This window comes from Molossus molossus, unplaced genomic scaffold, assembly GCF_014108415.1.
Source record: "Molossus molossus isolate mMolMol1 unplaced genomic scaffold, mMolMol1.p scaffold_m16_p_23, whole genome shotgun sequence".
Classification (NCBI taxonomy): domain Eukaryota; kingdom Metazoa; phylum Chordata; class Mammalia; order Chiroptera; family Molossidae; genus Molossus; species Molossus molossus.
In genome coordinates, this window is record NW_023425359.1 from 10,962,432 (window position 1) to 10,976,560 (window position 14,129).

A 14,129-nucleotide genomic window follows, 5' to 3' on the forward strand; every position below is an offset into this window, starting at 1 on the left:
CCCCACGCCTGCGCCCCTGCCTCCCCAGCATCAGGGGCCCCGTCCTCTGAGAACACCGAACCAGTGTATCATGCGGCAGGCGAGGCCACGGGAGCGCACAGAAACCCTCCTCTCTGCACAAGGAAGGCAGAGCACCAGCAATGCATCTAATGCAAGACGACACGTTCCAAAATCTGTTCCGTTAATTAACACCGGCGAGGACAATCTGGCGCGTTACTGCAGCTGTTGGTAGAAGAGGGACATTTTGCCTTTCTAACTGCTGACTTGTTCTAAAAAAATCACTCCATTCTGTTTCATAAAAGCAAGGTGGCGAGTGGGGAGACAAGCCCCCCGAGTGGGCCACGGGGCGGCTGTGAGCATCGGCCGCGAGCTGCGGCGTCTCACCAGCACACTGTCCGAGGGGAAGAAGGAAAGACTATGTTCAGTGTGATCACAGCTGGTTTCCCTGCGCCTCTGACCTGCCGGCGCAGGGATGCAGGACACACGCCCAGGAACCAGCCACTGCCGGCACCGCCGTCCCCGGGAGAAGCCAGGGGTTTGGCCCCATCCTCTGAGGCCGGTCCCTACAGCGGAGCGCAGCCCCTGCGACCTTGTGCCAGAGGCCGCCGGAGCCGAGTCACCCGGGACAGGCACCCGGGACAGGCACCCGGGACAGGCTGCTGGGGCCCGGCGGGCCTCAGCCCACTCTGACGAGCAGTGTCATCTGATTTTCCTCTAGACCTGGATCGGGAAACGAGATGGCGAGCTCAGTGTCCCCCCAGCCCGGTCAACCCTGCGAGATGAGACACAGGTGACATCACTGGACTCATGTTCTTGGGCCGTCCAGGCCCAGTACCAGGGCAAGACCACACCCACTTCTGATGCCCATAGACCCAAACCGGACACCCACCTTGGAGGAAGTCACTACAATGGATCCATCCCTGTCTCAATGTTATCGTCTTTAAAAAACACTGAGTCACTGGTTTTATTCAGCGCAAACCACGTCTACAATGACATCTATGTTTTCAAGAGCAGAGCTGCTGTTAGTGGTGACACGTGCCATGCCACGAGCACCTGCCGCCCCTCGGGTCCCCGCAGCACCGATGGAGCAGCTGAGGCCGAGGTTCAGACGGATTCTAGAAACTGCGCCGGTGACTGAACACACCTTCCGCGTTTCAGTTTCGTTCCAGAAGGTTTAGAAGTGGAGCAGGATGCCCATGAGTGCCGTTCTCGCCACGACAACCAGCACAGGAGCCTGGCGTCGGGGACGTGGCGGGAAGCCGCGTGGAGGACATCTGGTCGCTCACGGGCAGAGCTCTGCGGTTCAAGCCGACCCTAGACAAGGACGCTGGCCGGAGGCGCCCCCTCCAAGCTCTCACTTCACTTGCTCCTGACCAAGAGCTCTGCTGTGCTCCCTCCTTACCGTCGTCCACCCCCACCCCCACTCCCACCCCCAGCCCCACCCCCACTCCTGCCGGCGCCCCCACCCCACCCGTGCCGGCGCCCGCCCTCCCCAGGCATGCACTGCACTGAGCCTATCAACAGGCCTCCTGTGTTGGATCCCGGAGCGAAGAACACGACAGACTGGTTCATCTGGTGCTTAAATAAAATAAAAACCTAGGGCTGTTCAAACCTTTTAGGTGTCTTTCTAAAGAGATGCTCACCGCTGCCTTCGGAGCCAGTGAGAGGCAGGCTGAGCCCGGCGCCCCCACCCCCACCCTGGTCCACAGGGGCAGGGCCGAGCCCGGCGCCCCCACCCCACCCTGGTCCACACGGGCAGGGCTGAGACCGGCGCCCCCACCCCACCCTGGTCCACACGGGCAGGGCCGAGCCCGGCGCCCCCACCCCACCCTGGTCCACACGGGCAGGGCTGAGACCGGCGCCCCCACCCCCACCCTGGTCCACAGGGGCAGGGCCGAGCCCGGCGCCCCCACCCCACCCTGGTCCACACGGGCAGGGCCGAGACCGGCGCCCCCACCCCCACCCTGGTCCACACGGGCAGGGCCGAGACCGGCGCCCCCGCCCCACCCTGGTCCACACGGGCAGGGCCGAGACCGGCGCCCCCCGCCCCACCCTGGTCCACACGGGCAGGGCCGAGACCGGCGCCCCCACCCCACCCTGGTCCACACGGGCAGGGCCGAGACCGGCGCCCCCCGCCCCACCCTGGTCCACACGGGCAGGGCCGAGACCGGCCCCGCCCCACCCCTGGTCCACACGGGCAGGGCCGAGACCGGCGCCCCCCGCCCCACCCTGGTCCACACGGGCAGGGCCGAGACCGGCGCCCCCGCCCCACCCTGGTCCACACGGGCAGGGCCGAGACCGGCGCCCCCCGCCCCACCCTGGTCCACACGGGCAGGGCCGAGACGGCGCCCCCCACCCCACCTGGTCCACACGGGCAGGGCCGAGACCGGCGCCCCCGCCCCACCCTGGTCCACACGGGCAGGGCCGAGACCGGCGCCCCCCACCCCACCCTGGTCCACACGGGCAGGGCCGAGACCGGCACCCCCACCCCACCCTGGTCCACACGGGCAGGGCCAAGACCGGCGCCCCCGCCCCACCCTGGTCCACACTGGGATCTCACTTTTAAGTTTCTGAAGGGAAGTCTGTCCTCATGGCTTTGCATTTAGAGCCCACTATTTAAATCTGTGATGTCCAAAATCACATATTTAGTTGTCCTAAGAGTCCCCAATGCCAGAAGCTCCATTTAATAGCAGAAACTGTCTCAGGGAGGCTGAGGCCGAGACAGGGACATGTTAGGCCTTATGCTCCCACGCCCACTGCGGATGTCACCTGGGAGGACAGCACAGATCCTGGTCTCCCACGGGCCGCAGCATCTGCCGAGACCGGGGCCTCCTTCCGGCCCCACCACACTTTGTTCGCTCATTTAATGCAGTTATCGACCTGCTGTGCTGGCCGCGCCCAGCTAGGAGTGGGCCAGCAGGGAGCAGACGCCGGTCCCCCTCCCGAGAGCGGCCGCATCCTAGCTGGAGGAACGACAGCGGGCACACGTTCCCAGAAGCACAGCGTCACTGGTAAAGGTGCCGAGGCTGAGAGTTAAGGGTGGGCAGCCAGTGTCGGTGGCTGTGCCTTGTTTCCAGGGGGGTCACAGAACACTCTCTGACAAGTGACATTTCAGCTGAGCTGTGAGGAACAAGAGGAATAGTTCGCACAGATGTCTGGGCAGAGAGCACTCCGGGGAGAGCACCCGGCCCCACGGCCTGAGACGTGGCATGCCAAGGTGTGGCCGTGGGGGAGACGGGGCAGGATGAGGTCAGGAGGTGGACGGGACCAGATCCGATGGCTGTGGGAGCCAGCGCGAGCAGTGTGGCTGCAGGGGCGATGGGAACGCTGGAGGGTTTGATGAGCAAGGGGGTGCCATGGTCTGACGACAGTCAAGGCTGCACCTGAGCGATGTGGCCCAGCCAGTCCTCTGTGGTGGACAGGACTCCTGGGCCAATCCAGCAACTCCCTGGTGTCGCCCTGCATTTCAGACAGCCATTCCAGCACAGTCCACGCGGGTGGAAGCCAAGGCCTGTGCCCACTGTCACTACTCAGACCATCCTCAGACACTTGCCCCAAACTCCACGAGCCTTCGCACTGTCTTCTCCACGCAGAGATTCTAAGAGTCGAGCTACGGCACGTGAGGCCGAGAGGACGCCCACCGCCGGGCCACAGGTGGCCGACCGACTGGCACTTCAACAACTGCCACTCCACAGCTCAGCCCGGGCGACGGCCACCCCGCTGAGTCGGCCTGGCTACGGCTGACACTGACTGTGGGACTTTGACAAGTTCACTTTTTCTCTGGGTTTCAATTTCTTCCCTTTTAAAACAGAAGTTAAGAGGTCCTTAACTGCCCTGGCCGGTTTGGCTCAGCAGTTAGAGCGTCGGCCTGCGGTCCAGAGAGACCCAGGTTCGGTTCCTGCTAAGGGCACGTACCTCCGTTGCAGTTTGTCCCTGGCCCTGGTTGGGTCATGCGGGTGGCAGCCACTCGATGTGTCCCTTTCATGTGGATGTCTCTCTCTCTCCCTCCCACTCTATCTGAACAAAGAAATGGAAAAATGTCCTCGGGTGAGAATTAAAAAAAAAAAAGCCTTGGCCACTTTGGCTCAGCGGTTAGAACATCCACCCATGGACTGAAGGGTCGCAGGTTCAATCCCTGGTCACCCGGGAGGCAACCAATCAATGTGTCTCAAATAAATGGTTCCTTCTCTCCCTGTCTCCTTCCCTCCATTTCACTCTATCTAAAAATCAATGGGAAAAACATGCTTGGGTGAGGATTATCAAAAAAGAGGAAAAGGAACATAAAATCTTTTAGCTACCCACATATGTCCCTGAAGCTCAATTTTACCATTTCTAAAGTAATGATGACAGACACAGACCTTTGTCAGCACAGGAGAATGTTTATAACCTATATCTGATAACCTCTGCCTTCACTCGCGCCCACGTATTCAAGGCACTTGTCAAAGAGTGGGCACACGGATGGGTGTGGAATGGTTCTAAGTGGTACATGAACATACTGGTTTAACAGATGTGTAACTTAATTTATAGGCACCAGAGATTACTAGCAAACTGAACTATGTCTTCACAGATATTCTTAAGAAAAAGATGAGTAAAAAAGAATGATTCGAATTAAAGTGAATTTTAAAACGAGTAAGTGGGAGACCAAAATTAGAAACATTCTGATGGTAGTATGTGACTGGGCAACATGGAAAGTCTCTATTTCAGATTCCTTTCAGTTGATGTCCAAAGGATCTATTGGACAACAGAAGGAAGGGCTAATGAGTCTATAATTCTCAGTTTACAACTTTTCCCTATATAATTTTTCCTACCCGAAAACACTTTTCTCTTAGCTGCCTGTGTTTATATTCCCATACTGGGAACTAACTCCATTCTTAAATGGAATAAAGTAAGTCACTGAATTCGATCTTGAAAATATCTAATAAAAAAATGACCATTTTCTTCTATTATGTTAGAATGTTATGATCGCCTCCTACATTTACTTACATTTTTCAGGTGGTGTTATTGTAATAGTCTGAGCTGTAAATTCTTCATCAAAATATCTGGTATCTGTCTCAGATGTTACTTGAGGCTTAAAAGGAGGTACAAGCTGTAAGAAGAAAGAAAAAAATACTGTTAACAGATTTCAGTTTAGGAAAAATTTTAGGAGAAAATGGAGAGCAAATAACTACCTGAAGAGCAAGAGACTAGACCCCTGCGTTGCGGCGGAAGGTTGGGGGGTCTCCAGGTGAACAGTCTAAGCGCAGGAGAGTAGGTAGTTGTTCTGTGTACAACTTTAGTTATTATGTGAAAATGAACACACGAGAACCAAAGAATAGGGTGGGAAGAGACTACTGAAATGTCTGTCCTGGAGAGTATTCTAGGTCCTTTGCATTCATATGAATCTTTGAATTAACATTTCTGCAAAATTGCCTGCCGGTTCTTGATTGGGATTGTGTTGACTTTATATACCGATTTCATGAGAAAAGACATCTTAAAAATACTGAGTTTTCTAAATCATGAGCACAGCATATCTCTTCATACTTTAGGTGTCTACTTTCTCTTAATACTACGTTTGTTTTCATTATAAAGGTCTTTCATATTTTTTGTCAAAAGTACCCCTAAGTTTCATATTTCTGTTGCTGTTGTAAATGTTTTTATTAATTTCCATTTTGGAATGTCTTGTTGTCACTGTATAAAATTATAGTTGTTTTTGTATCCTGCAATTTTTTGTGTATTTATCTTGTATCAAGCAACCCATGGGTTAAACTTTAGCAGCTGTTTTGTAGATTCCATCTGATTTTCTAATTAATCATGTTGTCCATGAATAAAGACAGATTTGCTTCTTTCTTTCTTTTTTCTAATCCTCACCTGAAGATATTTCCCTATTTATCTTCAGACAGAGTGGGAGAGAAAGAAAGGGAGAGAGAGAGCAATATCAATGTGAGAGGGACACATCGACTGTTGCCTCCTGCATGACCTGACCAGGGCTGGGTACAAACTGCAACCGAGGAACGTGTCCTTGACCGAAATCGATTCCAAGACTCATTGGTCCACAGGCCAACACTCTAACCACTGAGCTAAACTGGCCAGGGCAGGTTTACTTCTTTCTTAACTATATGCATTTTATTTCCTTTTCTTGCCTTATCACACTGGCCACTGGATTTAATTTTTCCTTATTTTTCTAGTTTCTTAAGATGAAAGATGAGTTCATTGACCTTAGACCTTTCCTCTTTTTGAAAATAATAATTTGGAACTATAAATTTCCATTGAAGTATTGCAGTAGCTGTATCCCACAGCTAAATGTGCTTTCTTTCCTTTTTGGTCTCTTCTTTAACCCATGAATTATTTAAACTTGTATTAAGTTTCCAAATACTTGGAGATTTCCCATATATCTTTCTGTTTTGATTTCTAAATACATTCTCCTTCATTCAGAGATCATATGCTTTAAATTATTTGAATCCTTTTAAATGTACAGAGTTGTTTTATCCAAAATTTGGTATATCATACTAGATGTTTTTCTGCATAACCTTGAAAAGAATGAGTGTTCCTCTGCTGTTGAGTAGTTTTTTATAAATGTTGATTCAATGAAGTTGGTTGATGGTATTGCTAAACTCTTCTAGAAACTTAATGATTTTCTCTGTACTTCTATTAATTGTTTGGAGATAGGTATGGAAATGTCCAACTCTAATTGTAGACTTGTCTATTTTTCCTTGCAATTTTATTAGTTTCTGCTTTATGTATTTTAGCTTTTGTTGGTAGGTGCAGAGAAGCAGTACTGTGTGTGTGTGTGACATCATCAGATAAAAGAAAACAAATTCCTCGCCAATCGACTTGTACTACCAAAAATGATCATGGAATTCTTTAGGCCAAAGGGGAATAATATCAGAAAGAAACCTGAATCTTCAAGGAATGAAGGAGGCAAGTGCTCCGGAATTAGACTGGGGGGGGAGGGGGCACTGCTCTGCATACACTGAGTATTTTACAGGGAGAATTCTATCCCAGTAAGAAACAAGTTAAAAAAAAAGAATGAAGAGCATTTGAAATGCTAAATATGTAGTTTTATACAAACACTAAAAGTTCTAACTTAGAGTCTGGGACAGAGATGAAGATGAATCTTCGTATAGGACACTGAAGTTGAATGAATGAATGAATGAATGAATGGAAAGACTTGAAATGGCCACAGTAAGGTAAAGAAGAGTCCCGTACACCCTTTCAGAAGAGGCATTAATCACCGAGGCCCCTCTCTGTTCCTTGCACTTAAGTACTAAGAATGAGTATTTTATTCATTTGAACAGTTGCCGTTCCTTTGAAATGAATATTAATCAAGTGACCAAAATAAACTATCCAGTACCTAAATTACTTTCTAAAAATAAGTTTTCTCTTCTCTTCTGAAGAAAATCTCTGGAAAATAAGTACAAATGTAGTAAGTGTAAGACTGATCTCAACGTGAACCAAAGATTCCAAATCAATCTTCCTTAAATACTCTTGCCGCTGATTGTTCTAGGTCATTAGTATTTTCCCTTACAAAGAACAAAGCTGTAGCAGTCAGCATAAGATGGCATTCTGAAATCTCCAACCTTCGCCGGGCCCTGGGCACTGCCTGGTGCCTGTTCACATGCCCTCCGTAGGCTTCTCTCCAGGCCCCTCCCTGCTCCCTACATAATGTGCCAGTCACTGTCCTCCAGCCTCGGGCATTGCCCACACACACGGTTTTCACTCTAAAAAGCAGGACTCCTCCAATAAAGAAAACAAGGCCTTTGGGCAGTAACTACTCCAGCTTCCCGAATAAATATTTATAAACACATTTGCTTCAGTGGGTAATTCTATTTCCAACGATGTCACTAAAAAGGGGCCCGACCTGTCTTGCAAAGGCTAATCCCTTTAGCTGTGCTTCACAGATCTTGCTTCTTTCTCATACCTCACTTTTGTTTGTACATATTTTTAAATTTTACAGTGTACTCTCCAGATGTTTTCATCTTAAGTCTTAATTTTTTCTATGTATCTCCACTTGGGGTCCTTATTGGATTTCCCCACTAAGGACAAAGAAGCAAAACGAGCAGAAACAAATATAATCCCTTTTATACGCTGTTCCATTTAGCTATTGCTCCCTCTTCCTTCATTCTTCAATTTTACTGAGTCGTCCATGCTTGGTGTGTCCATGTCTTGCACTTTTCACTTAGTAAAAAAGAACTGTTTCAACCATAAAAGAAAGAATAGAAAATAACATAAAAAGACAACAAGACCTAACGAATGTTAAGATTTTGTCACTATGTATTTTAAACTTCTGTTTTTTAAGATATAAAACACAGAGATGCAGTTAAATATCCATCCCTTTCTCCTCGCTAATATTCAACCATTTTAACTTGTTCTCAGTCACTTTTTCATTTGCATGCTTTTTTTTATACTTTTCTCCCTTATATAGGTGGCCGTAAATATAGTTGACAGAGTTAGTTGCAATGCCTCCTATTTTAAACTTCCCCCTTTTTTGCCAATAACATTGTAAATAAAGACCATCACACATTAAAATCCAAAAAAAGTCTAAAAGAAAATTCACTTAAATATACAAAATAATTTAACAGCAGCATGATGAGAAGAGATGTATCATACAAAATCAAAAGAAAGCTGGTATACTTATATTATCATCAGATAAAGTAGATTTCAAAACCAGTATTAATGCTATGGATATAGAGGAACATTTCATAATGATAAAGGGATAAATTCACCAAGAAGACATAATCCTAAACACATATACAACCAACAATGAAGTTTCAAAATACATGACACAAAACTAAAAAGTGAAACAAATTTTCAACTATAGTTAAAGATTACAACAATCCTTTCCCAGTAAAAACGAGTAGACAAAAAATTAATGAGAATACAGGAGACATGAACAATAATGCCAATCACTTTGATATAATGGATACTGGTAGAATACTTTATGCAATAAAAGCAGAATACACATTCTTTTCAAGTATACATATAACATATATGAAGAGAAACCATTTTTCTGGGCCATAAAAATATGAAATAAATTTAGAAGAATTAATATCATATAATGTATGTTTTCCAAGCACAAGGCAATTAGGTTAGGAGTCAATAACAAAGATAACTGAAAAATCCATATATTTGGAAATTGAAAAACACACTTTAAAATAACCCAAGTTAAGAAAAAAATCACAAGGGGAATTAAAAATACTTTCAAAGGAAAACACAACATATCAAAGTTTGCAAAGCATGGCTAAGTCTTCAGACAGAAATTTATGGCACAAGTGCTTAGAAAAACAGAAAAGTACCAAAACAATCATCTCAGCTTTCTCCTAAAGAAAATAGAGAAAAAATTGAACAGTAAATGCAAAAGCAGTAGAATAAATAATAAAGAGCAAAATCAATGAATTTGAACTCAGAAACATAATACAAAAGACCCATGAAACCAAAAGCTGGTTCTTTAAAAAGAATTGAGTAACACTGATAAACCTCTAGCCAGACTAATCAAGAAGAGCGAGAAGACATATCCGAAGAGAGGTCATCACTACATATACAACGAAACTCTAAAGACAATGAGGGAGCGTTACAAACACTTTCTTTAAGCCAACAAATTAGAAAACTTAGATGACAAATTTCCTGAAAGCCATAAAATACCAACACTCATTCAAGAAGAAATAGATAACCTTGATAGCCCCATAAATATTAAAGAAATTGAGTTCATAGTTAAAAACCTCCCAGCAAAGACAAAACTCCAGGCCCAAGTGGCTTCCCTGGTAAAGTCTACCAAAGATTTGAGGAACTGACAACACAGTCCACACAACTCCCTGCAACTGAAGAGGAGGAAACACTTCCCACCTTGTTGTTAAAAGGCAAACATGATCTTTAAGTTAAAACCATACACACGCATTTTAGGAAAACTCCCAGAATCACCCATGATGTAAAGATGCCAAAATCCTGAAGAAACACACTGTATCAAATCTAGCAACATGAAATAAAAATAACATCACAGATAGGTGAGTAACATCACAGATAGGTGGGTTTTCCCCAGGAATGCAGGGTTCATTTACCACTAGAAAACCAATCCGTGTAATTCGCCATGTTAACAGAATGTAAAGGAGAAAACCACTATGATGATTGCAACAGATGCAGAAAAGGCTTTTAATAAAATTCAACACCTATTCATGATAAGAACTATTAGCATACTAGGAACAGAAGGGAACTTCCTCAGACTGACAGAGGATGTACAAAAAAACCTACCCGAACATCAAATTTTTGTAACTTGTTATATTGAAATAATTTTAGGCTTAGAGAAGACTTACAAAAATAGTACAAACAGTTCCCCTATATCCTTTACGTGCCTTCCCCTAATGCTAAAACTAAGATACAGCCATAGTACAATGATCAAACTGAATAAAGTCACATTAGTAAGGGACTATTAACTACCAACTTTAGAAAGAGACTCAATTTAAGGATGCTGCTATAATGCTGCTGTTCAAGTGCATAAGGAGCACCAGTACCTCTCTGACACCCAGGACACCCGAGGTAACCTGTAACAGGTGTCAGTCCACGATGGGTTCTATTAATGGAAACTTTGTAATTTCTGTGGTTATCCTTCTTTATGCCAGATACTTAACACCTTCGCTCAAGTGTCATCTCTTTTTATCAATTTTAACAACTTAAGCTCATTGCTCTGCCCGTATCATCTAAAGCTATGTTTTGGGAGTTCCTCTTCCTGCCCCACTTTTGAGCTTCTCCGTCCGTTCACCACAAGGCGGCTGCCTGGGTGTCCGCACACCACGCTGCTCCGGGCGTCCAGTCCAGGGTGCGGACAGGCAAGCCCGGCCTGCTCGTGGTGTGCTCAGCTTTCTCCAGGTGATGCCAAACTACCATTTAACACGAAGAGCCCAATACTGGTGAGGAAATCTTTGCAGCATGTCTGAGTCTCTTAATAGGACTGAAGAGAGGCCACGCCCTGCCTCTTCTGTAAGTGAGCAATGCTGCACGGGGTTTTCCAACGGTCTCTTAGAGAAGTCTCTCTCTCTTTATTGAGTCCTTCTTGAACAGGGTGTAGCAAAGGTCTAGCTAGTTGTGGCTTATAGCCCTGTGCACCAAAGTAAACCTCTGACCAGGCATTATTCCTGGGAGACATAACAAGACGTTGATCTGTTCCAGGGTCTTCTGCAGTGTCCTGCATTATACAGGACACACATAGCTCAGTAGGGGTTACATGGGGACGGGATTCATAAGGAACATCATCAGCGTTACAAAGCCGATGTGCACCTGTCTGCACGAAGCTAGAACACACTGAGGACATTCACGAATGGTCACGTGTGCCCTGGCCAGCAGCTCAGTTGGCCGGAGCTCCATCCCTTACTCCAAAGAGTTTGGGTTTGATCCCAGGTTAGGGCGTATACGGGAGACAACTGATGTTTCGTTTTGTTTTTTCCTCTCTCCCCCCTTCCTCTCTGTCTAGAATCAATAAACATAATTGAGTATCAATTTAAAAATAAGAACAGTCACATGCTTCTCATAAGGGCTGAGAAGGACCCAATACTGACACACCCATGCTTTGTATATGGCAGAAACTCGAGATGTGAGTTCAACTGAAGTTTGAGTAGAAAAGTTTAATATGGTGCAACTATTTTAAACACCTAATTACAAGAAGTGCTTAGAAAAGTCACCATACTCTCTCTTATTACAGAAAGAACTTGTCTTATAGATATCATCTACTTTACTTTAGGGACTCATAGAGACTATCTGGTTCGAAAGAGATACTATATAAATGAGTTGTTGAGACATATTTCAGAGAAAAATATGAAAAGCTAGAATAAATTGAAATAAAAGGACTAACTACACAAAATAACCATATAAAAATTCTAAGCAAATACTGAATTACATAAAAATTTCATAGTAAAATATTTGTAAAACATTTGAAAATAAAAAAAATCAAAATTAGTGTCTATATTAACAATACCTATAGTAAAAATAAAATAACACAAAATCTGAAAGATAATACACAAAAATTTTCCATTTCTCAACATAAGCAGAAATTAAGTATTAAAAACAAATACTAAGGTTACAATAAAACTAAAGTTATATAATTAGTAGCACCCATCTTGTAAGCATTAAAGTTCTGTTTCAAATAACAGAAAAGCACCAAATAAGACAAATAGATTATTACCTTTTTAAATATCAAAACTAAATTGCTTTAAATTCTTTTTAAAATGGGATTTGTATGAATAAACCTGAAAAGTTCATTTTAAAATTTAAAGGCATAAAAACAAATTTAAAAATTATAACATTTTTGCTAGTTACTTTTTCCAAGGAGCAATATAATACAGGTGTCTTTATTTTTTTCTAAGTTAAGAAAACAATGAGAAGGAAACTGACAAATTGTTGTGATTAAAAAAAGAAAATTCACTTGACCATACTGAATAGAATTTCCAGATGTATTTTGGGAGTTAAAATTATCAATAAAACTCTGTGCTAAGAAGTTCAATATTCAATTAAATGACAGCATAAAAATATCATGATTATCATTAAATTTTGACTTCTCAGTTCATATAGTGCATACTTAAAAAATTATTATTTTTTGCTGTAAATTAATTTTAACCAAAATATATAAACACCATGCCATAAAGATAACCTACCTTTTTATCATATACATCTTGCCAGTTTACTCCAGAGAAGAAACTGTGTCTCATAATTTCTTTTGCATCATCTGGTCCTCCACCAAGGCTATGAGGACAGGAATAAAATTAAATGAGCATAAAACATTTACCTAAGTCCAATGTATAACAAAAAGTTTTTGTGAAAAGTAATTTTCTGTGTGATGAATAGCTATAAAAAAATAAAAGTCTTTCGGCGTAAGATCTAATTTCCCTAACATGCTATTAATAAGAACTAGCCTCAGGACAGTATGATATCTAGAAAGACCATAGGCTCCAGTGACAAACCTGAACCGGGCAACCAGCTCAGGGACTTGTGGGATGTGTGACAATTAAAAACTTGCTTAATCTCAGTTTTCTCATCTGTAGAATGGGAATAACAATTCCAACCTGGTGGGTTGTTACAAGGATTAGAAATAAGTAAGCACCTAGCACCGTACACGGTAGCTGTTACCATTGTCAGTTCTGTAAACTAAATTTATTTAGAAGATTCAAGTCAGAATACACCCTTGTCAACATAAATTCTGAAATGTCTGAATTGGTTAGAGAAACAATTTGTGGAACATTGCTAATAGAAACTCCTGGACTATTTTTGTGTCTCAAATGAATTTCTACAGAAATGATATTGTTAATCTATGAAATAGCATTACAATGTAATATGCTAAGCAAGTGTCAATATAAATTAAATATTTCCAAATCCACTCCTCCCGCTCTTTGAAGGCACTCTTACTGAGTGGATACCCCACACAACATGGAATGCAGGTGTTTTCTGACTTCCTCAGTTCATACAGTGCATACTAGTCGTAATGGAGAAAGAATGAGAGAAACAGAAAAAACAGAAGGAAAGAAGGAGGAAGGATGAGAGGGAAATGAGAGAGAGGAAAAAGAAAAAAACGGGAAGAATAAAGACAAGGAAAGGAAATCTATTCAAATCTGATTTTGATAGAGCAAGCTTTATTGGTCTTGTTCATGGTTAGGAATGAGGTACCCTCATAAATAAATGCTTGACAACCAGGCCTCTGGGGGAAATTATGCACATATAATATGAATATATGTTTATTATGAATTGTACGGATATAAAGGATACAAAGCACAACATTTACGAAGAATAAAAATATAGTGTCCTTTACTGTAAGTAAATGAACCAGCTGATGTTCACAGAAATCTTTCATTAATTTTTGCTGAAGTCCAAAGCTACCAACTGATTTATGAGCGGTCCAACATGAATGCTAGTTGTTATCGTTGTTTATGGGGAAGACTAAGATGGAAGTGATTTACTGGAGAGGTACGGCAGGACTTCACCTGTTTGTCAGGGGTGTGAGACTTCTTTGCTGAATGGTTAATAGTTTGGGAACAGTAGAAGAATATTTTCTCATTTTTGTGCTACTCATAATGTAATGGGTACAGATAACAACCTTTACAATTTTATCTGTATTAACATTTCGTGTATCACTTTCTGAAGTCTAAACAATCAACAGAACAGTGCATCAGGCCCTG

General features: G+C 43.9%; 1 protein-coding gene across 6 annotated transcripts in view; it reads right to left on the bottom strand.

Moving 5' to 3' along the window:
* The window catches only part of AKT3 (AKT serine/threonine kinase 3), a 216,822-nt gene that overhangs the window by 7,115 nt on the left and 195,578 nt on the right, over positions 1-14,129 (bottom strand). For 5 of the 6 annotated variants that reach the window (XR_004961421.1, XM_036277567.1, XM_036277568.1 and 2 more), the window contains exons 12-13: positions 12,615-12,702; positions 4,984-5,086 (exon numbers count right to left, since the gene is read on the bottom strand). Coding sequence is in view for 5 of the 6 variants with exons in the window: in XM_036277567.1 (XP_036133460.1) it covers positions 4,984-5,086; positions 12,615-12,702 (191 nt within the window). In the remaining variant the exon portion in view is untranslated. Of the gene's footprint in view, positions 1-4,696; positions 4,732-4,983; positions 5,087-12,614; positions 12,703-14,129 lie in introns of those variants that run through there. The other variant, XM_036277570.1, reaches the window with a different exon arrangement.